We start from the raw sequence: 22,997 nt of genomic DNA on the forward strand, positions 1-22,997 counted from the left end.
TGTGGGGTTTAGTCCCAATTAGAACCGCCCGCGGACCTTTCTTCTCTTAGCTGTAGTAGTAGCAGCAGCACTTACTTAAGTGCTTATTCTGAGAGGCTTTGAGGATACTACTTCTCTGCTAAGTGCATGCTAGCCGCTCTTCGTACACGTCATGCTTTTTGTGTTCCCTGTTTCTTTGCTACTGGGGTCCCATAACCTCGTCCCGTGTCGACATCTCTAATTATCAGTGCTTTCGCAAGCTTTGGCTCGTCTCTAGTAAATCTCGCTCTCTCTGGTTTTTCATTGCACGAGAACCTCCAGTCTCCACTATTGTAGGGCTGGCTTGCATTTCTCTGTTTCTCGTATTCCGCTGAATAATCATGGCAATCGATCTGTTAAATGAGCTCCCGAGCTCCAAAGGTAGCTAACGAGCAAACAACAGATGATCACTTCCCTTAAAACAGTGATCTCCACTAGCGGGTATGTCTCTCAAGAGCACAAGGCAAACACGGAGACAACTGCGGCAACAGAAGCAACGGGAAGATGAGTTTAGAATGTCGGGTATCACTGCTCGGGGTCCTACATAGTAGTACTGAACGCCCCCGGTCCAGCCAAACCCGAAGCGTTGCACTGTCGGTCCATGGCCGCCGCAAAGGCGTATTTACAATGATCCGCATGCTCCAGAAGAGCTTGCTCTGACGCCTACTTCATGACTTGCTATCTATTCCAGTCGAGTGATTTCCTGAGCCATATGGCCGACACTCAGTCATTGACTGCCGTGGTCATCATACCCAGATGCTGTTGACACTGATTATCTGCATGACCGCCCCATCCGGAAAGTATAGGCAGCCATGTGTAGAGATGCGTTGGACAAACTCTGGTTACTCTACCTGTTCTGCAGCGGAAATACCAAAAAGGGAAGAAGAAGACGGAGTCAGTACAGAGTATACCGAGTATACCCACGGTCGGCAAACACTGATCAATGGAAGGTTTGTTTTTGTGTTCGATCAATTGATTGCTGAGGAAAGTGAGGGAGGAATTCCTCTCTCCACAATCGCACGGCTGAAGAAATGCTGCGGGCGAGACAAAGAGAGGGGCAGGAATGAATGGATCGGAGAATTCTGTGGCATGTGTCTGACCAGTGGTGCGCTGGTGCATTCCGAGATGATCGCAGGATTCATTGGTTCAGAGTGGACGAGAATTATCTGCCGGCTGCTTCAGAAGCGAGTCGCAGCGTCTCCTTGTGTATCTTTCTTGTGTGGTATAACTTAAAAGCCTTCACGAGTTATGGAGTATAGGGGATGTAAACAGAAGAAGAACAGAAAAAGAAAAAAGCAGAATCATGTCGATTAGGAGAATGAGATGCATCAATTATCAAGTCTGTCATCTGTAAGGAATTCAGCTGCTATTGACGGCGACCGGGGAATCCATCCGTCAGAGAGGGCAAAAAAACATCCCTTGGCTCAACTGGCGACGATGGCACCCTCTTTATCCACCACCCGCCCTCAAATTGAAGAAACTTTTGGGCCCTTTCCGCATTCCCAACACAAAGACCGTTTTCCTTTGATGTTGCAGGTTACCCAGGCAGGCCCGGACGACTTTCCATACATACCAGCTATTCTCGCCGCTTCCGTGCCCGTGGGCGCTAAACGAAGAAGGGATTTCCCCAGAGTTCGTGGCTGCTTTAGGCCCATAGCCTCCCTTCCTTTTGCTGACCCGAACCCAAACTAACCTCAACTAAAACCACCGACTAAACTTGCCCTGGTGAACTAACTACTGCTCTCTCTTACTCACTGGCTGGCTGGCTCGTCACTCCCGTTCACCAATCACCAATTGGATCCCATTGCAGACTCCTCCTCCTCTCCTCAGCCTTTCCTCCCCCTCCCTAGTGCACCACTGACTTGACTCCTCCACTTCGAACTTGGACGTGGTTTCTCAAGCCCTTGACTCTCCCAGGGCCCGCACTTTATCTGCCGTCGTCGGTCGATGCCCACTACCAGAGCTCTTTTATCGGCTGAATAGCGCTCCCTGTCCTCGATATTCCCGAGCAATGGCTCTTACTCAACCTTCAACTTCGGAGAGGACGATCCGCAAAATTGACATTGCCCAGGTATGTGCACTTTTCTTGCTCTGTATGATGTGGCCTGAAATCTTACTTTTACCCTCTCTCCCTTGTCCGTCCAAGCCAAATCTAATTGAATGCGTTTCTTTACCACTAGGTGTCCCTTAGCCTCCAGGATCGGTTAGGCCTCGCCAAAGTCAAGTATCAGAACGGACGTCTACAGGCACTCGGACCAAACCATAATGGCGGAATACAGGTGTGCTTGGGAAGTGACAGGCCGTCGGATTCTTCGTCGGAGGTCTCGCACAGCCGGAGTGAAACCCCATTGACTCCGCCTCCCTTGCCAAACTCGTCATATTCCAAGGAGCTTCCTCGATCATCTCGGAATAGACATGCAGCAACTTTCGATTCCAAGGCAATGCAGCCTATGCTGTCTGCCAGCCGAAAGCGTCTGCGATCCGACTCGATTACAGATCGTACGGTCAAAGCCCCGCGGGTTTCTTGGAAGAGTTCACACCACCTGCCCGAATCGTCTCCAGGCTTCAACCGACAGCACCTGAGCCGACACCTTCCCCTCCCCTTCATGTCAGATATCCCCGAGTATTCCTCACCGGCGTATCCGCATCACTCAGAAGACGACAACGACCCCGACCTTCCCGTTCATAGTTTTCAGCATGTCAGTTCTATGGCAGGCTCTTCACCTCCCCGCACGCCTCCTCCCAAGCACGCCCGCCTATCACGGAATGACCGCCAATTGCGGCATGCAGATGGAGCAGATTTGCTTCTGTACCTGGCCAATTCTCCAACCCCGGCCAAACCTCAGCAGGTGCGGGATTTCCCCCCGTCGACTCCTCCAAGCCAGCACGCCGCTCTGCCGTCGTTGACCCCGACTCCTGGCGGCGGCGGCGTCTTCCCCAATTTCGGTACCCCGAACCAACAGTTCAACTTTGCCGACTTTGTGAATGTGACACCCAGTCCGGCTCAACCTCCCTGGGGCGGTCGCACGCCTGGAGGGCCCTCGAAGACGCCCCTTGCCAACAAGGAGCGAAAGAGGTCTAATCTCGACGGCCTGCTGCCGCCGAGTACGGACAGCCCGAGGAACCGCGGAAAGGGGCCTGCCATGGTCCTCCAACTCGGTGAAGAGCTGCGACCGGAAAAAAGCAAATAAATCTGGATGTACAGATTCTACCCTTCTTGTCTATGCATTTCCGCCTAACCCCATTGCTTATGACTCCTAATGACTGTTATGTTCTACCCCCTACATACCCCGCCGCTGTATCCAATGTCTAGTCACTTTCCTTGTGTTATCCGGCCACGCCCTGTCATGGACCGGTATTATCGAAATAATGTACACGCCATCTGTCCATATTACATACCCCTTGTTCTTTATGCCATGTTTTCCAGAGGACTATTGGAAACTGATTTCCTTTGTGTGCAAGCCATATCGTGTGACCCACTGTTCGGTTAATCTTGACGTTCGTTACCCTTACCATCAACCACAGACATTCATGATATTGCTCTGATCAAGCAAAATACAATAGTACGCATACAAATACGATATGCATCGAATATAACCAGTAATCAGCCAGTACGCTACTGTAAAACCTGGTCAAATAAAAGTCTACCTCATGACGTCTACACTCGGCAGACCGCGTCGACCCTGTAAACTATCATCAGGAACGGTATCTGAAACCGAAAGTAAAACATCGACGACTTTGACGTCACGCAATCATACATTCTAAATTCTAATATCCACAACCATATCCTCTAATTTGCCAAAGACATATACTACTCACCTTATGACGCTAACATACATGTTTAAACATCGATACCAATCCCACCCATTACAGCCCACATCCTCCGTAAATCCGTAAAAAAAACATCCCCAAGAAATTCCCCTACAATATACATACAACACGGAAAGTAAGTAAAAAAATAAAATAAAATAAAATAAAATAACGTAACTAGAATCACGAAAAATACCAAGACCCCGCAACACCATTCCACCGGAAAAGGAAAGGAAAGGAAAAAAAGAAACCGACCCGTGTGCGGCCAGCCACTAGCTACTCTGCAAAAAAAATAGGGAAAATTCGTGTTTACGCGACGCGTATGAAAGTTTAATGTTTGATCGTGTTGATTTCGCGTTTGGGTTAGGTCGTTTTGGGTTTAGGGTGGGATTCGGTTGGATCGGGGAATTTGCTTGTTTGGGGTTAGGGTGAGATCGGGGGATCGAGATCCCGATCCCGGGATTACTTATCTACGTAGCTGTGAGTGTGTGTAGGTAATAGGTATGACTTGGTGATGAGGGAAGAGGGGCAAGTGCTGGTTTTTTAAGTTGTCTCATGGAGGACTTTGTAAAGAGGGGTTGTTTTTTTTGTAGTAAGTGTATTTATTGTATATATGTGTTTTACTTCCAACGCTCACAGTATCTAATTACTCCTCTTGCTCCTCACCCGGCTCCTCACCACCACCACCCTCCAACTTCGTTCGTTCTGATTGCTTCCTCCATAAATAAGCCAAGTAATCAGACGTGGTAGCCTCATCGATCGATTTGTCCTCTCTGACTTTGAGGAATCGAGGAAACCGCAGGCTCAGACCCCGTTCATCGCTGACCAATCCCAGAGCGGCCGTGTATGTAGGACTAAGCGTGATATCTGCGAACGCCATCTCCCAGACTTCCTGTGGTTCGAACCATACGTCTGGCTCGCCGTAGTATTCGACGTAGCTGGGGCGGGATATAACATTGGGGGTACCCTCCGCGTACTTGTCCTTGTTGGCTTGGTAGAATTTGTCCGTAAAGCCCGACATACACTTTGTTACTGCCTCTAGACTTCCGGTTTCTGGGTTTCGAACCGCAAGGAGGATCGGGGACCACCATTTCGCCTTACGGCCTTGACCGTGCCAGCCCGCTACGGGGATTAGGTCCAGGGTTTCGGATGAAGTGCTGTAGTCTTTTTTCACTTTGAGCCAGGATTCGAGGCGCTTGTCGGGCTCGTAGGTGGACAGGAGGGCTTTTCGGCGGGTGTTTTTGGAGGGTTTGTTGTCTGTCGTGTTGGTGGTTGGTTGGCCCGGTGTGGTGGGTGTTCCGTTGGTAGCAGTATCGACAGCTGGTGTTTCCACTCCTTCGAGATCTGGTTTCGGCATGTTGTCGAGCACTTTGACCATGATGCCTTCGCATTTGGTGTCTGTGGCGCTCTTGAAAAACTCTAGTACTGCTTCGGAGTCGGCTGAGGTGGCGTCTAGACTCTTTACCCATGTGAACCGTTTGGGGATCTCTACGAATAAGCTCCGTAGCAGCTCTCTTCGCTCGCGGAGTGATCGGTCGAGCAGTGGCTGGCCATTTAGGTACATTAGGTCGAAGGCAAATAGACAAACGTTGACCTTGATCGCTCCGATATCGACGTTCTTTTTCGCACGGTTGGTCAGGATTTGAAAGGCCTGTAGTTCGCCCGTTTCTTGGTCAACGGCGACAACTTCCCCTTCGAGGATGAAGCTCGATACGCCTTCTCCTCTTATTTCTGGGACAAGAGACACCAGGTCTGGGTATTTCTCTGTCATGTTCTCCAAATGGCGGGAGAATATTGATACTTTGCCCTGTACATCGCAATGCACTTGCGCACGCTGTCCGTCATATTTGTATTCACAGCTAAAGTCGCGCCCTTGTAGCTTCGTCAGCATGTCTGACAGGTCCCTTGTGATGCTGCCTAGCATGGGTCTCAACGGGATGTGCAGTTGAAGACCGCAGCGAACAAGAAGTTCATCGGTAGCCCCGACTTCAAGCAAGCAGGGAACGAGGTCATCGTAGTCCGGGTGTCTCGCATACGACGCCTTAACGATCTCTTCTGCGTTGCCGTAGATTTCAGCTAATTCCTCTTTCTTCATCTGCGCCATCTCCTTTTGAGAGTAGATTGGAAATTCCGCCCCCTCTGGTTTGGAGTACAGGAATGCCCTAGCCAGCGCAATGAGCATAGTAGTCTTTACAGCGCCGATGCGTAGATTCTGCACCAGAGTTCTAACAATATATCGACTCTCCTCCGCACCACGGGCATCTTGCAGAAGCTTCTCCACAATCCTTTGCTTCGTCTCCTGACTGCCACTCCCTTTGCTCATAGCTATCTTCTTGAGCGACTGATAGACACCTTTTATTCGCAGCGGTTTAGGCTTCATCAATGTAAAAGACTGTCTCTTCTTGGCCTCGAATGCCACATCGCCAGCATCGCCGTGCTTGTCATAGAGAGTTTTAAGGCCTTGACTGTTCAATCCGTAGACCTTTTTGAGTGCCTTTGATATCGAAGAACCGCCAAGTCCCAACTCCAATTCGTCGTATGGAGGGGATATCGAATTAGTCGCAAGCCATACAGCGGGAAGCACACTGGACGGGTCGGCTTCGATCAACACGCGGAGGAAATTGACCAATGTATCGACGATCTTGATGCGACTAGTTGTGGCGTTTGCGAGCACAAAAGCTCTGGTCAGGAGGGCGTACGAAGCGTCGCCACCTTCCGAAGCCCAGTGTCCTTGCAGCTCGCGCGCATATTTGGAGGCATCGAACGCGATAGGACTCTGATCGAAAGGAACCGCAAGAGACACAGTGTCTTCCGTACCTGTGGATGACTGCAATGACAGGATGCCCTTCTTCTGCATGTTGGTTGGCTCCCGATCGTTATCACCGGTGTTTGATTGTGCTGAAGTAGGCTCATCGCTCGGCGTATCGGCCTGCGGGTTTGAAAGCGCATGCTCCTGGTCCCATTCAGCCTGCAGCTTACGAGCAAGCGCTTCGTCCGAAAGGGTTTGTTCTGTGGGAGCTTCGGGCACAGCTTCAAATTCCTGCTGCGTCTTCTCGGCTTGCTTAGCAGCCTGGCCCTGGAAGAATGACGCTATGCTCCGGGTGCGCTGCGCGGTAGATCCGGGATCATCCCTCTTGCGTTTCTTAGCTGGGCTGGACATGTCGAAGGTATATATAATTCACTCATTCATTGATTGATTCATCTAGGAGTACGATGTAGGACAATGGCATGCGACATTGGCCATCTCGCGCGCTCCATAGTGGCTGCGATGCGGGCGGGAGTGACGTTACATGTGGTGGAGTCGGAGATGAGCTGGAGCAAAGGGCGGAAATGCCCAAGGCGGAGTTAGCGACACCTCGTCTTTCTCCCCGTGTTTCTTCCCCGCCAGCTTATCAACAATGGCGACTCCAGCTTCTGCTCTGTCGTCGCATGAGAGGACGCGGGTTGAGGATTATCTGAATGACAAGCTGCAGGTAACTGCCGACTTGGAAAGTCTCGACTCGTTGCTGTCGAGTCTCCGAGCCCAACATGAGCTCCAACGCAAGCAGGTAGAGCGTTTGACCATCCCCAGATCAATAGCAGACATTCGAATACTCTTGCTGACAGCTGACTGTAAAGCTAGCAGAAGCTCACGAAGCGCTATCGAATGCCACAAAAGCCTCCGAAGACCATGCCGAAGCCACTCGAAAGCAAGCCGAAGCGTTCAACGAGCAACAGGCCGATATCGATCGGCGTTTGAGAGATCTCACGGGGTCGGATTCTAGCGATGAGGCAGCGAAGCGCTTTGAAGCGAGCATAGAGAAGCTGCGGAGGCTTGAGATTTCAAGAGGCTACATGACTTTGCTCAAGGAGGCGGAGGAGCTGAGGTATGAAATAGTAGCGTATTGGGCAAGACAACGGTCGCTGATCTCCAATACAGCAAGGAGGCCTTGGACAACATCAAAGATCAACCCCGGATCGCGATTCAGTCGTATACCCGACTGCGCAACGTTGCCCAGAGCCTTAAAGATGCTCAGCCAGCTGCAGAAGGAGCTGCCCCTCACCTGGTCGACTACGTGGGGAAGCTATCGTCCGCCCTCAGGGAGCAAATGAAATCAGACTTCGCCCAACGACTACAAGGAACAATGGAGCAAATGAAATGGCCCTCGAAGGATCTTCATTTTCCGGAGGATATACAGACACAGTGGAGGGAGAATGTGGAACTGCTTCTGGGCCTGCAGAAACCGTACGTGGCATCAAAGACAACTTCAAAGGTTGGGTGTAACCTGTCAGCTATAGGGAGCTCGAGACTCATACCAATGTGTCGAAACGCCATGGCGTTGAGCCGCCAGTTCTTCTACCATTGGAAGTTATAGTGCACCCGCTCGAACTGCGCTTCAAGTACCATTTCAGCGGAGACAAGCCGACAAATAGGCTTGACAAGGTACGTACATCGTTTGCAGTAACGAAAACTAGTTTCTAACTCAGGATAGCCCGAATATTTCCTGGCTCATGTTATGGACCTGATCAACAACTTTGGGGGATTCTTCGCCTCGTTCCTCCAACCCATCTTCGATCAAGAGGCGCAGAATGTCGGCACTGACATAGGGTGGAACTTCTACAATGCCTCTCACGCTTACATCACAGCCCTCCTGCCAGTGCTGAACCATAAGATAACTACGTTTCTGCCTCAGATCGCGAATCACCCGCAGCTTCTGAGCCACTTCATGCATGAACTGATGAACTTTGACAACGAAGTTCGCGAGTTGTGGAACTACCTACCGGACCCTTACTCCACCGACGACTGGCGGGGAATGACTTGGGAAGTCTTGACCAAGCAAGGCTGGTTTGACCGCTGGCTTCAGGTCGAAAAGGAATTCGCATTGGCCCGCTACAAGGAGATCGTCGACACCCCGGATAGCGGCCACATCGACTATGAAGGCGTCGATTTCACTTCCACCAAGCCCACCAAGGCTGCAATCCGAGTGAACGATCTTCTCGAGACAATAACGGAGCGCTACCAGCCCTTGTCTTCGTTCAGCCAGAAGCTGCGCTTCCTCATTGACATCCAAATCACCATCTTCGACCAATTCCACGAACGCCTGCACTCAGCACTCGAAGCCTACCTCGCCATGACCTCCGCCATTGGCCGCACCGTCCAAGGCGCCGACGCCGCCAGCATCGAGGGCGTGGCCGGGCTCGAACGACTGTGCCGAGTCTTCGGCAGCGCCGAATACCTCGAGAAGAAGATGGAAGACTGGAGTAACGAAGTCTTCTTCGTCGAACTCTGGACCGAGCTCCAAGACCGCGTTCGACAAAACAAAGACAGCGGCAAAAACGTAGCGGGCACCATGTCTATCGCAGACGTCGCATCCCGCACCTCCCAAGCCGTGAACAACAACAGTCACGACCAAAGCACCGGTGCATCCTCATCAGAAGGCGCTCTCTTCGACGAGACTGCCTCCGCCTACCGCCGTCTCCGTCTCCGTTCAGAATCCATCATCACCTCCACTCTCACTTCAAACGTGCGCTCCGCTCTGAAACCATATTCCCGTGTCGCCACCTGGGCTTCCATATCCACGAGTAACACCACTACTCCTCTCCCTCCCACCTCGGACCTCGCCCCAGCCATGCGCACCCTCTCCACCGAGATCACCTTCCTCTCTCGCGCACTGGGAGTCGCCCCGCTCCGCCGCATCACCCGCCAGGTCCTCCTCGCCATCCAGACCTACTTCTGGAGCAGTGTACTCACAAGAAACACTTTCTCCGCGTCTGGTGCCGCGCAATTTATCAGCGACGTCGAACATCTCTGCAGTGTCGTTGACACTGCCCTGGGAAGCGGAGCAGGGCAGCCAACAGCTGGCAGTTCTATCAAGAACATGAAGAAACTAGCGGAGGGACTTGTTCTCTTAGGTTTGGAGAACTCGGCTGATGCGAAGACTATTACTACCGCGGAGGATTCAGAAGTCGAGGGAGACACACGCCCCGGGTTATGGGAGGTTGAGAAGCGACTCTTTAAGGATAATGAAAGCGCGCGGGTTGTGCTTGCGGAACTGGGGATCGAGAGTTTGACGGAGGCGGAGGCGAGAAGCGTGCTTGAGAGACGGGCGGAGATTGGTAATTAGTTTGAGGAGGCGCACCGGGGCTGTGTATATATGGATGATGGTAGTAGTAATTAGTAAGTAGTAGCATGAGATATCCATTGTTAAAATTCACTGTGCATTCAAATATAATCTTATCATCTCATTCACTAGATTCCTCGTTATATACTACCCACCCTGTATGTATGTATATACACTCTATATCTATACCATCCCATCTATAGCCCAGACTTTTGTTTCTACAGTACTCCCAAAACATATCTAACAGATACATAGTAGTAGTAGTAACCAACCCCACCCCTCAAAGATGCACAACAGGACCATGACCCCTCTCCCCCAACCTCCTCGTCGACACCTCCCCGGCACTCTCCCTCTTCAACCTCTGCACAATCGCCGGTCCAACCTCCTCAATCGCCCGAATCAGCCCCTCAACCGTCTCCCTCGTCGTCTGAACATTCACCACACACCGGAAAAACTTCCCATTCCCGACAGCATCCTCATCCCCACTCGGCGGAGCAAAGTCCACCATGAATCCCTTCTCCACAATCGCATGCGTAATCTGCTCCGTGACCTTACTATTCGCTTTCCCGCGCTCCGTCTCATTCGAGACCAGCCCGCGGGGATGCACGTACGCGCGGTTCGGCGCATAATGGAAGCACACCTGCAGACACGGCGGCGGGTTCTCGCTGACGAGGACGAAGTTGGGGTTCTGCTCGACCAGCGTAGCGAGATGCGCTGCTACGGCGCAGGCGGAGTCGATTTGTTGCTCGTACCCGGCCGTGCCGTAGTAGGTCCAGCTGAGGAAGAGCTTGAGGGAGTCTGCGCGACGGCCGCATTGGAGGGTGAGGTCCGCGAGGTCCCAGACCTCCGGGGAGTCGACGACGAGTTCGGTCTCGCCGTTGAGGGAGTCTGGTGCAGCGGCGGCGGTGTCGTCGTTGTGGAAGAGGTAGCCGGCGGGGAGGGTGTTGGCGAGATGGAAGCGACGGATGTCGGCGGCGAGGAGGAACGAGCAGGTGACGGGGACGCCGAGCATTTTGTGGGGGTTGATGGCGATGCTGTCTGCTTTTTCGGCGCCGGAGAGTTTGGCGCGTTGGGAGGAGGAGAAGATGAAGGAGCCGCCCCAGGAGCCGTCGACGTGGAACCACAGGTTGTATTTCTTGCAGATGGCGGCGATGTCGTGGAAGGGGTCGAAGGAGCCCAGGACGGTTGTGCCGGCGGTGGCGTTGACGTAGAAGGGGGTGCGGTCCTCGGCGAGGGCTTTTTGGACGAGGGCTTCGAGCTCGGAGGGGATCATGCGGCCTTGTTTGTCGATGGGGACGGCCCAGACGGAGGAGCTGCCGAGGCCGAGCATTTGAGCGGCTTTTTCGATGCTGTAGTGGCCGTGGGCGCTGGTGAAGAGCACGAAACGGTAGTTGCCATTGCCGTCTTTCTTGGTGCTGGGGTAGAGGTTGTTGCGCGCGATCACGATCGAGGTGGTGTTGGAGGCGGAGCCTCCTTGGACGGAGATGCCTCCGGCGCGGGGGCCATTGAGGCCGAAGAGAGAGGCGAGTTGCTTGCCGGTGTGTTTCTCAATGACGGTCAGGGCTGGGGAGACCTGGTAGACGTGGACGTTGGTGTTGAGCGCCGCCAGGATAAGCTCCGACGCTACGCCGGGGGCGTTGGTTGATGCATAAAGCTTGTCGAGGAATCCCTGGTGCCATGTGTTGACCGAGTAGCGCAGAACCTTGCGCAGGACTTCGATGAGTCCGTCTTGTCCGGTTCCTTGGTCGGGGAAGTCTAATTGGAGGAGCTTCTGCAGCTCTTCGGGCTTCTTGTGTTCGACGAGGGCCGTGCCTCGAGGCTTGGAGTCGCCATTGGTGCCGTTGTGCAGCGATTGCTGGGCTAAAGGGTCCTCATCGGCGCTTCGGATGAACGGAATCAGCAGATCCTCGACGGCTTTCAGAAGCTGTAGAGCAGTCAATGCAGTCAGTATGGTGCGTATTGAAGGAAAGGATGATGCCAGTGGCTCATAGAGACAGGAGCTAGGGTCGAGGAATTCGCGCCGGCTCATCAGAAGTGAAAAAGAGCATGACTCACATTTTGTACTTCATCGGCGCGACTGGCCGGCGGGGCAGAAGCCATGGATGCGGGGAGAGAGATTGGAGGAGTTGAGGAGGGATCGGGGAATATACAAGAGGATATTGAGAAGTGGACAAAGGAGAGAGACTGTACACGGCGATACGACAACGATATCGAAGGGGAATTATCAAGAAATTGTAGAGAAAAAGCAGCTCATGGAGTAACCATTGTGGCTGTCAAAAGTCAATCGGAAGAGCAGGCGGAAGGCGAGAGGATCCACTGAAGTGATGACATTTTCCGGGTATTCGCCATCATGACCCAGTCTTTGGTGGAGATCCGGCACTGGTGGCCGTTCAGGAACCATTCATACTTCAGACCAAAGACCCTAGTACTCTGAAGAGTATGAGATTTGCATTGGATTCCAGCTGTGTGCTGATAGGTTGGTATTACATGCCCTGATCACGACTTTTTCAACCCCAATCACCTCATAACACGCCCAGAAGATATAGCTAATATACATGGTCATAGCACCAATTATGGTTCATTATACATGGAAAAGAAGAGGGTCAAATTATACGGAAGAATAGATGGCAGAAATGTGTCGTCCACATACCACGCGCTGCTCCATGCTCACCGTGCGACGGTCGACCTTGCCCTTATGGCGAGGCATGATCTGGAGGCGTGCTTCCTGCTGCTCGTCTGCATCCTCCGGCGGGGCGTGGATGTAGTTCGGCTTGGACAGGTTACTGCGCTTGCCTGTGCCCAGCTGGAAGTGCTCGTTGCCTCCCCACCAGAGCGCATCGTATCCCCAGTCACGAGTATCATTCAAGGTGCTGGAGGGAGCTGAATCCACATGGGTGCTGTTGTTCATGACCGCGGAGACGTGGGTCGTGCCGACTGAGAGATCATGGATGCGGATGGGCGTCAGGCGGTTGGTCTTCTCGTCGAATTCGGAAAGACCACTCAGCGCCTTCACCTTGGCGAGTGAATCCTGTACGTGGGTCCATTTGCCGGTACCCAGAGCTCCCCAGATGCCCCGTCCGCAAGCCCAGGTATCGGCAGTGATGCGTCCCAGGTCACGGAGGGTGGCAGGATCCTCCTTGGAGCTGAGTATGCGCTGCGCATCCACGGTGAAGAAGCTGTTGGCACCTCCGGCCGCAACCCGAGTGGCCTTGGGCAACCAGGGACCGCGGTAGAGGTTCCTGATGGGCACCAGAGTCGGGGTGTCGCAGAAAGGCGAGGACGGGTTGAACTCCATCGCCAACTGTCCAAAAGAGTTGTCGCCAAAAGCGAACACATTGCCGTCCTTGTCAAGGGCGAGCGAGTGGTAATCACCCGCAGCAATCTGGACGATCTTGGAACCCTTGAGCGCAGTAATCTCGTGAAGGGCATCCACCGGTCCCTTGGGGCGAGTAGCCCAGGTCAAGCCGGGGATACCGAGCTGTCCAAAGGAAGGGTAATTCTCAGTAGAAGCCGCAACGGAGAACACCCGGCCGGAGCTGGTCAAGAGTAGAGCATGGTCGAGTCCGCTGGCGAGAGCGGTTACACGCTCGCCCAGCTTCAATGTCGGCTGCAGCAAGCGGTAGCTAATACTGGATGTTCCCGAGCGGAAAGGCACCCATGACCCTTCCTTGGTCTTGCGGCCACCCAGTTGGTCCTCCTTGGCAATGGGTAGTGAATAGACATTGCCGTCCGAGGACAATGCAAGGATCCGATCGTTGGACATGCACAACGAAGCCAGATTCTTGCCGGTAAGAGTCTTTGTGGGCTTGAATTCAGTCTCTGAATAGCCCTTGCCCCATTGGACCAGGTCGCCGTTCTCCGTAATGGCTGCTCCGGACCTCTCTCCGAGCTTGAGGTCTCTGAGCACTTGACCTTCAAAGTAGGCAAATTTCCGGGGAGTCTTCACCACAGACTCCTTGGATTCCGGATCAACCACACGATAGGCGTTATTGCCCCAGACATAAACACCGGGACTCTTAACACTCCGCTTGTGCTGTACGTACTGCGAGCTCAGTTCCTCGGCGGATTTAGCCAGGTCTTTCACCTTCTCCACTGGCTTCTCAATCTGATTCCGGTTGGATGTAGCATATTCGTAAATAAAAACGGCAGCAGTGCCTGCTCCCGCCATGCCCAAAGAGTTCCGGAGCCAGTTCGAGTTAGCCGATGGCTCCGGTCCCTTGTTACTGCTGGCATAAGATCTGCGCCAGGGCGTGGCGATAGATCGGTTGTTTCTCACAAGGCGACGTGAAGAGTTGGTGACGACGGTGGTCACCGATTGCCGCCCCCGATGAGTCCACATGATGTTTGGCAGTGCTTAATGGTTTCGCACGCCGACACTGAAGTTAAATTCCAATATTCTTGTTTATTCCCGAGCGGATCTTGATCGATCAATGAGAAAGAGGCAAAACATCAGCTGGATGTTGCGTCCAAGTCGCGTAGGCGGAAGGCAACGGCAGAATAGCGCATTGAAGCCACGCCGGATTCATTGCTCCTCGGTCTTTCCCTGCGCCTGGGCTCAGGGTTTGACAGGGATTGTTTACCTTGATTTTATGGGGGCTTTGATGCAGAGGCTGTAAGGCACATCTTTTTAACACTTAAGAATTTCCCACAATGCGTCAAAAAGCTGCAGGACAGCGAAGTCGACGCCAAACTGCCCCGTCGGGCCGGGCTTTGGAACAGAAGGTCAAAGAGGCCACCGAACTTGAGACGATCCCGGATGGTGTGGACTCAGTTACCGATATTCGCAATGAGCTGGAATTTGCGCAATGGTACAATGAAGTAGAGGAGAGCCTGCTGGAAGCTAGCTACGATGAATACCAGTACGCCCATCCGCGGTTCACCCCCACAGAGCCCCTGGTCCATGCTGACATCAATTGTTCTTAGAGCTTGTCTCCAGGAGCTTCAAATGTCCAAGTCCCATCTCGATTCCTTATTGACCGATACGTCGTCGACCCTCGACCTTTTGACTAGCCTCTCAAACGACTTTAGAGCCGTGGAATCGCAGACCTCTCAATTCCGGAAACAATGTGAGGGGCTGCTCTCTGCGCAGAAGCATGACTCGGATTTGGCAGAGGATATCCAAGAGAACCTCCAGTATTATGACTTTCTGGATCCTGCGTCGAGGAGACTGAATGCCCCCGGGGCTGGAAATACAGTCCGTGGGAAGGATTTCTCGGATATGCTACGGCGTCTCGACGAATGCCTGGATTACATGGAGACACATGTCAGTATACATCACAATGTCTATCGCACTCCAGCTAATTGGTCCTGTTTCACAGCCCGATCAAAAGGAAGCTGGTGTATACCGCTCCCGGTACCGTTTACTCATGACCCGTGCCCTCACCTTGATCAGAACCCACTTTGTGTCCTCCCTCCGCGATGTATACGCCGATGCGTCGAAGAAGATCGCAGATAAGCAGCTCAACGACACAACCATGTCCACACTGCTCTACGCCAAATTCAGAGTTGGCGCGCCGGAACTGAAACAGATCGGACTCGAAATTCAGAAGCGTGCCGTTCCGCCTCTAGACCCCGACCAGGGCACCGAAGCCGAATACCAGAGCCTGCTCAACGAGCTGCATGCGAACTACGCAGCCACGCGCGGGAAACTGATCATCCCCCTCGTCTACAAGAACCTCAACGACCTCGCGCAGTCTCCGACATCCTCCCAGGATCTCGTCTCCTTTGCCCGCGCCAGCATCAGCTACATCCGCGGCGTATGCCTTGACGAGTTCGAACTCTGGGGCGAGTGGTTCCACGGCCACGGCGGACTCTACGACTTCCTAGAAACAATCTGCGAACCGCTCTACGACCACCTCAGACCGCGCATCATCCACGAAGACAAGATCGTCAAGCTCTGCCAGCTCTGCACCCTCCTTCAAACCCGATACCTGCTCGACCAGGACGAGGAGATCGAGCAACAAGTCGACGCCAACCAGCTCGACTTCCCAGCGTTGATCCAACCCGCGCTCGAAGACGTCCAAACCCGCCTCGTCTTCCGCGCGCAAGCTTTCCTCCGCGACGAAATCGAGCGATACAAACCTCGCCCCGAAGACCTCGACTACCCAGCCCGCAACAAACAATTCTCCATATCCGTCACCGAAGGCCAAATCAGCGGCCGCAAGATCACCTCCACAGACACTCCCTCCACAACGACACTCCCAACCCGACCCAAACCCACAACCAAACCCAGCAACGACAGCGACCCATCATCAACGACCCCCGAAGACACCACTACCACCGCCACCACAAAATGGGACCTCGAGTCCCCAACAACACAAGACCAAAGCGGTTGGTACCCAACCCTCCGCAAAGCCATCTGGCTCCTAAGCCGGATCTACCGTCTCGTCAACGTACATCCCTCCCCATTCCCACCCCCAAACCCTAACTCCCCTCCATAACAATTAACTAACACAAACAAACCAGTCCACCGTCTTCGACGACCTCGCCCACCAAATCGTGCACCAAACCACGACCTCCCTCCACAGCGCCAGCACCCTCCTGCGCACAAAAACCACCCCGACAGACGCGCACCTCTTCCTCCTCAGCCACCTCCTAATCCTCAAACAACAAATCGTCGCCTTCGACATCGAATACACCACGCCCGAAACCACCCTCGACTTCTCCGCCATGACCTCCACCTTTTACGAGCTGCGCTCACGCGGGGGTCTCTTCAACCCGCGCAACCTATTCAAACTCGTCGGCCATGGCCTCCTCCCCCGGGTGGTGGAGAACATGCTCGACGCGAAGGTCGAACTCGACGGACGGCTCCGCACCGTGATTAACGAATTCATCAACGAGTTCGCGGCGGGGAAGATGACGGCGTCGTTGCCGGCTAGGGCATCATCTGGAAATCTTCCCTCTGCTGGGGGCTTGATGGATACATTGTGCGGGAATGTGGAGAGGGAGGTGGCGAGTTTGAGGAAGGTGTTGGGGGAGTATTTGGATGATGGGCGCATGAGGGAGACGCTGGTGGGGGCGGTCCAGGATCGCGTGATTCAGATTTATGAGGAGTTTTGGGAGATGTATGTTGATGCGGAGAGGAGGAGGGGGAATTTTGTGAGTAAGAAGGGGAAGGGGAGGGAGGATGAGGTTTGGGATGTGGATACTTTTGCGGAGTGGTGTGAGGGGGTGTTTAGGGTGGGTTTTGTTGGGTTGGGGAGGGATGAGGATGATGATGATGAGGAGGGGAATTTGAGTGGGGGTGGGAGTGTAAGGTCTTGATAGTATGGACTTTTATTCTTGTACACTGGTAGTACTAGTAGATATTAGTATTTTTATTTTCTGGAGTTGAAATGTATATACAGTGTATTGAAAATGAAAACGGGACAAGACACTTTTTTCTGTGATGGTGTCTCAAACAGTCACCGAACCAAGAGAGACTAGGCATATCCAGAATCTTATTCAAACATTTAAGCTCACCCAGCCAAATTCCGTCAAACAAAACTATGCCACACCGAATGCGAAATGCTGCCGATTTGGGTATGATGCAGGGGAGAGGAAACAAAATGCATAGTCGAAACGCTGGAAGAGAGAGATGCTTGGGAATATAGGACTGAACTTCGTGCTAGTTGGGGTGGTGCTTTACAGGACGTGGCGGATTTTGGCGTAGAGCTCGGTATCCAAGAAATTGTACTTCGGGTCGGGTTCGCAGAAGGGATGGGTTAGGAGAGTCTCAGCAGTTGGCCGATCACGCGAGTCCCTATAACATGTCAGTCTAGAAGAAATGGGTTCTAGAAGGCAATGTCACTTACACTGTGAAGCAGTCGTACATAAAGGCGAGCGCTGCTGGTGTGATGTTCATGGAAACATCTTCAGGGATCGGAGGGGCTTGACTCAAGCTACCCAGCTTGAAAATCGCACCAATAGCTTCTTCCTTGCTCCACGGCCGGCGTCCAGCAAACATCTCCAATACCACACATCCCAGAGACCAGATGTCCACCTTGGCGCTGTACCCCTGTCCTTGGGACTGGATGACCTCTGGCGCCATCCAGAAAACCGAGCCCTGCATGGAATTGGTCGAATCGTTTCCGTAGATGTTGTCTGTCTTCTTAGAAATTCCGAAGTCGGAGATCTTGCAGGTTCCGTCCAGATCCAGGAGAATATTGTCGGCTTTCAGGTCGCGATGGAGAATTCCCTGGTTGTGGAGATAGGCCAGCCCACTCAGGGTCTGATGCGTCAGAGACTTCACCACGCTCTCCTCAAACTTGCCATGCTTGCGAAGACAACTGCCGATAGAGCCACCGGAAATATATTCGAGATAGATTGAGATGGAGAACTCGCCTCGCTCGCAACCCAAGTACTGCACAATGTTAGGATGCTCAAGATGTTGCATGGTATCAATTTCCTGGTCCATCGCTGCGACCATCTCCTTGATGCGGTCCTTGTCTGTTCCGGCAATCCGAGGATTGACCTCCACTTGCTTCACAGCCAAGACCTCACCATTGTCAGCGTTCATGCCGAGGTATACGCGGCCATAAGTTCCCTTGCCGATGAGCTGACCACGGATGATGCGGAAAGTGGGCTGTCTTTGAGGGATATTGCCCGCAGGCGCCTGGTTCTGGGGAATAGGGTCCAGCTGGCTAAGTCGGCTGCCACGCTTCGGACTGATTTGCATAATCTTGGCGCCGAACATCTTCGTGCTCTTGCGGCGCAAGATATCACCTGATCTTTGATTGCCGGTATTGGCCGTCACACTCCGATTCCTACTAGCTTGATTGGCACCTTTTGCCACTTCTCGAATCGATTTCATGCGTGTGAGTCCACCGCCAGAGCGACTGACGTTCCGTCGAGCAACGACTCCTGGATCCTGAGGCTTGATGGTTGGCTCGCTAGAGCCAAGGGTATTCTCGCTTGGGGGCGCGGGTGTATGTGGTGTGGGGTGCGGTACAGCTTCTGGTTTATCCTTGGGAATTATGTCGTTGTCGGTTGCAACCTTAGATGCTGGGGATGAAGGGGGTGACATGCCTTGCCCGTCAAGGTAAGGGGTATCGAGATCAATGTCCGGGAAGAAGTCATCGAGGTGATCAATAACGCCCTCGACTGGAGGTCTGCTTGCCCACAGGTCTCCTTGGGCAAAGGAATCCCTGCGAGGTGGCTTCTCTTCCTCCGGCGAAGCACTCATGTCAAGGAAGGACGGGTTCCTGTTGCCTGACTCCCCGCTTGAACTGGCGAACGTTTCGCGGGTAGCACTTGGGGACCTGAAGCTAACGGAAAGTCCTTTCCGTAGCCTATTCTCAGTGTTCAGCGTGAGAGACGGTTTCCCGGCTCGCCTTTGCGACTCAGGCGAGACGGACACTGGCGGGTTTTCTTTAACCGGGGTCTTGGTACTCGCGATGGGAATGGCGAAAAGACCATCATCGGAGTCCTCGTCGGAGTCTTCCTGGGGCTGCTGCGGCACCGGCGACCCTTGGAAAGAGACCTTGGTCTCCTCAAAGTCGAATTCGGGTCCAAATGACTTGCGAGACTGCAAAGTTGGTTTGGGTTCTTGAGGAGTCGCAGAACCAGGTTGTGCCGGAGACTGACTCGAATGCACTGTCGGCGTTGTTTGGTTATCTTGCTCCGATGATTGTGGTCCTTTGAACTCCTGGCTGGCGGCAGGTGGCGTGGGGACTGATGGAGATGGGGTTCCAATGGCGCTGGTCATCCTACCAACACTAGCCAATACTGCTCCCAGACCATGAGTACCATGTGGTTGCGCGGTAGTCTGTATGCGGGGCCGCTCAACATCCTTCTTCCTTAGTGAGTTGACTTTAGTGAGTGTGCTTGACTCGTGAGGCGCAGTGGGAGGCTTGCGAAGTGGCACAAGCGGCTCAGACTTCTTGTCTTCGTAAGGAGACGTGCGGGGCTGATCAAAGTCAATGACACCCTCACGCCTGTAACCAGTTTCGCCATAGACATCCTTTCTCGGCTGTGGCATCGGTGGGACCTTTGAGATGCGATAGGCCCTCTGTTTCCGCTCAACCTCACGCATATGTTCTTCGTGACGAGCTAACAAGTCTGCCTTCTCGGCATCAGTAGGCAGTCCTGCTTCGGCGCCACCATCGACTGGGGACGTTGTGATGGATGGTTGCGAGGCTGGCGGTAGCTTGGAACTGGGAGCTTTGAGCTGCTGCCGTGAAGACACTTGAGGAGACGTAGGCTTGGCCGGGTTGTGAGGAGATATCCTGCTGAGAGCTTCATCGTCAAGCGGCTTTCTGTGCAACTGGTGAGCAGATGTGGGTGAGGCCGTGCCCTTCTCTGGGATCGAAAGCCCCAAGCCGTAGTGAGTGGAGCTATTCACACCCAATTGCATATGGGGCCCTCGTACAAACAGCTTCAGTGAGCCAACCGTGTCTGACTTTGTCCGCCGACACAAAGCCAGGCTAGTGTCATTCAACGGCTCATCGTGTTCGGTCTGCCCGGGCTCCGTCATAAAGATCTGCGCCCCAGTCCAATCAGCGATTCCAAGGCTTTGGCAAATGGCAGAACGCAGTGTCTCCACAGAGTCCATCTCGGTTATGTCGACCAAGCGATAGTTCCATCCGTCCAGAGTCACAAAAGTCCACTTTTTGCTCTTTTGCATTGGCTTGTTACCTCGCAACGCCAATCGTTCATGGTCCGACATGGATGAAGACGACGGCCGCTCGCCGCCCAGCGACAACTCACTGGTGCTGAAATTTGGCCTATTATAAGGCAGCTGCGAGCTGTTCTGGCGCATGTTCACTGGACTGGTAGGAGACTCCAAAAAAGGCTCCTCTGGAGACGGGTGGTTGGAATCGCCTGCCTTGGAACGTTTCTTGAAGAAGCCCAAAAGCCCATTACGGTGGTCTTTGGGGTATGAAGACGGGGTTTCTCCACCAGAATGACGGTTGCTTGACTCCTGGGGCGAAGGACGGATCCCGCCGTCTTGCCTAATGGATTCATAATACCGGCGACCAGTCGTCGAATCCGAACTGTTGCCGCGTGAGTGCTCGAACTTGACGCCTAGATCTCCCGTGGATGACGAGGGGCCTGTGTGTGCGAGCGTAGCATGCTGCGCTGCTGGACTCCCGCTCTTGGGACTGTCCTCGTAAGATCGAATAGGTATCTGAAATGTTCCGCCATCGCTGGACATCGAAGGGCTATGCCTGTGATGCTCGCCGCCAATGCTAGACAAAACAGCTCGCGAATAGTCTGATCGGGACCACATTGTATTAGCTTCGCTCGGAGCAAGCTCAGAAGATGCATGATCATGGGTGGCGGGTATGGGTGTTGTAAAAGAACGCATCTGAACGCTCTGTCTTTGTCCATATGCGGGCTGTGGGGCCTTGAGATTAGGGCTGTTTGTGATATTCCCTGTAGGGCCTGCGGACCTGGGCTCGTAAGTCAATTTCGGCGAAGCGTCAGGCGCGCCATCGTGGGCGCTCATCGGGTGAGAATCGCGCCGCTTCTGAATAGAAATCTCGGTATCATAACTGCTGTCATCATGGATCTTCTTGATCAAGCGGCGCATGCGTTTGCCCTCTTCCCGTTCACGGATCTGATCCCAGGGAGTGCCGCTTGCTTCGCACACTTTTGCAAGATGAGGATAGACCACCTGGTGCATCTTGCCCAGGTTAGGCCGGCCATTTGACCCATGTCCTAGCTCGAGGAAGTCGGCACCCTGAATTTCCAAAGACCTGAATGTTTCCTGCCAGTCCGTGGAGAATCCGTTATTCGCAAGCCATTGGAGGACACGATCGAGAGGCCATTGGACTGAGGCCTCATTTGGCGACATGCCACCAAGCAATGTATTGTGGTTATGGCGATGACTGCCCGATGTGGTCAGTTCCGAAGATGGCGCAGACGCCTGTTGCAGCGAGTTTTGCATGTTCGTGGCAGAGTAGTTGACTGAAGCCATATCATGAGCACCATCATTGACAGCTAGAGAGGAAGGTAGATTGCGAGTCGTAGAAGGAGTGGCAGGGACATTGGCATCCCGTTTATACGGAGAAGAGTCGGTGGCCGGATATTCGTAGGCTTGGGTGGACGGGTTCCGCTGTCTGTCGCTGGGCTGCACTGTCCCCGCACCGTCGTACGTGGGGTTCGAGTGTACGTCGAAGGGCGGAATCCCGACCCCCGGACCAAAAGTACCAGCTTGAGGAACGTAAGTCGCAGACGTCCGAGTTTCAGCGGAGGGAATTGACAAAGCAGCTGGGCGCCCGTATGGAGATTGATTCGCAGGGACCATAGGGGGAGGCGGAGGAGGTGGAAGATACCCTTGTGAGAGTGCCTGCCGTGCCCAGCTCTGCTGCTGCCACCCAAGTGTATTCTGATGTTGCAGTTGGGGATTGGTAAGCTTGGAGGTGCCATATGCTGTCCCTGGCGGTGGTCCCGGGGGCGGCGGAAGCATAACGCCCTGCGACTGAGTGGGAGGATAACGAGGCGGTGGCGGTGGTAAAGGTATTATGTGCGATTGGGAGGGTTGTGTCGCCGACGACGGCGGGGGTACGGGGATGTACTGCTGCGGCCGTTGACCGTCCATATTGGCGATTCCTGCGACGTCTCCAATGGATTGATGCAAGGAGGCGGATGTCGGAGTCTAACGAGCAGACAAGTTGTCCTGGGAATCCAATAAGGTTCTGCTCTCATATACCTCACGGGGCTGCGCAATCAAACTTGTCCCTGGAGTGGGGACTGATAGACCATGAAAGCTTAGGACCCAAGGCAATCCCACATTGTCAGAGCTAGAACAAGCCGACACGACGCAATCGATGATGCCCCTCGGTCCGAGCAGCACTTGGAGCGGTAATTTCAGCGACCAAGATGGACGAGCAGGCAATCAATCAAGCGCAAATAGCGTCCAGATCGGAGCGAACGACAGTACGTAAGCAGGAGCGGAGGGAGCAGAGGGACGGCATCAGCTTCTTCCACCTGATCGGGGAATGAACGGGGGGTGGGAAGAAGGGAGGCTGGAAACCGGAGAGGTCACACGCAAGTCGAGCTGCAGACGCAAATCGTAGCGAAAGGAACAAGTTGGGCGTTCTTCAGAGGGGTGTGTCAAATCCTTAAAGATAGCTGGATCTCCTA

General features: G+C 53.6%; 7 protein-coding genes across 7 annotated transcripts; 3 read left to right on the forward strand and 4 right to left on the reverse strand.

Annotated features, from left to right (window-relative positions):
* The first annotated feature begins 1,851 nt into the window (after positions 1-1,851).
* On the forward strand, positions 1,852-3,298 carry BO88DRAFT_29063 (uncharacterized protein). Its single transcript, XM_025702392.1, has 2 exons — positions 1,852-2,089; positions 2,199-3,298. The coding sequence occupies exons 1-2, from the start codon at positions 2,030-2,032 to the stop codon at positions 3,207-3,209; spliced, it is 1,071 nt and encodes a 356-aa protein (XP_025568774.1). The 5' UTR covers positions 1,852-2,029; the 3' UTR covers positions 3,210-3,298.
* Positions 3,299-4,445: 1,147 nt separating this feature from the next.
* On the reverse strand, positions 4,446-7,096 carry BO88DRAFT_400641 (putative DNA ligase I). The gene has a single exon (XM_025705632.1). It carries the CDS (start codon positions 6,986-6,988, stop codon positions 4,475-4,477), a length of 2,514 nt encoding a protein of 837 aa, XP_025568775.1. The 5' UTR covers positions 6,989-7,096; the 3' UTR covers positions 4,446-4,474.
* A 108-nt stretch (positions 7,097-7,204) lies between these two features.
* On the forward strand, positions 7,205-9,993 carry BO88DRAFT_400642 (RINT-1 family protein). Its single transcript, XM_025705633.1, has 5 exons — positions 7,205-7,376; positions 7,447-7,694; positions 7,748-8,053; positions 8,107-8,251; positions 8,301-9,993. Exons 1-5 carry the CDS (start codon positions 7,227-7,229, stop codon positions 9,930-9,932), a joined length of 2,481 nt encoding a protein of 826 aa, XP_025568776.1. The 5' UTR covers positions 7,205-7,226; the 3' UTR covers positions 9,933-9,993.
* A 70-nt stretch (positions 9,994-10,063) lies between these two features.
* On the reverse strand, positions 10,064-12,183 carry BO88DRAFT_378808 (pyridoxal phosphate-dependent decarboxylase family protein). The gene is made up of 2 exons (XM_025704455.1): positions 11,985-12,183; positions 10,064-11,853 (listed from the first exon to the last, which is right to left on the reverse strand). The coding sequence occupies exons 1-2, from the start codon at positions 12,027-12,029 to the stop codon at positions 10,210-10,212; spliced, it is 1,689 nt and encodes a 562-aa protein (XP_025568777.1). The 5' UTR covers positions 12,030-12,183; the 3' UTR covers positions 10,064-10,209.
* Positions 12,184-12,359: 176 nt separating this feature from the next.
* Positions 12,360-14,352, reverse strand: BO88DRAFT_400645 (RCC1 domain-containing protein). Its single transcript, XM_025705634.1, has one exon. The coding sequence runs from the start codon at positions 14,266-14,268 to the stop codon at positions 12,538-12,540; it is 1,731 nt and encodes a 576-aa protein (XP_025568778.1). The 5' UTR covers positions 14,269-14,352; the 3' UTR covers positions 12,360-12,537.
* A 73-nt stretch (positions 14,353-14,425) lies between these two features.
* On the forward strand, positions 14,426-17,192 carry BO88DRAFT_483962 (Golgi transport complex subunit COG3; the record flags this gene model as incomplete). Its single annotated transcript, XM_025712256.1, has 4 exons — positions 14,426-14,788; positions 14,853-15,192; positions 15,248-16,321; positions 16,395-17,192. The coding sequence occupies exons 1-4, from the start codon at positions 14,580-14,582 to the stop codon at positions 17,190-17,192; spliced, it is 2,421 nt and encodes an 806-aa protein (XP_025568779.1). The 5' UTR covers positions 14,426-14,579.
* A 326-nt stretch (positions 17,193-17,518) lies between these two features.
* Positions 17,519-22,709, reverse strand: bck1 (putative MAP kinase kinase kinase (Bck1)). Its single transcript, XM_025702393.1, has 2 exons — positions 17,723-22,709; positions 17,519-17,670 (listed from the first exon to the last, which is right to left on the reverse strand). The coding sequence occupies exons 1-2, from the start codon at positions 22,450-22,452 to the stop codon at positions 17,553-17,555; spliced, it is 4,848 nt and encodes a 1,615-aa protein (XP_025568780.1). The 5' UTR covers positions 22,453-22,709; the 3' UTR covers positions 17,519-17,552.
* Between the last annotated feature and the right edge of the window lie 288 nt (positions 22,710-22,997).

The sequence above is a fragment of the Aspergillus vadensis genome, assembly GCF_003184925.1.
Source record: "Aspergillus vadensis CBS 113365 unplaced genomic scaffold BO88scaffold_1, whole genome shotgun sequence".
Lineage (NCBI taxonomy): Eukaryota > Fungi > Ascomycota > Eurotiomycetes > Eurotiales > Aspergillaceae > Aspergillus > Aspergillus vadensis.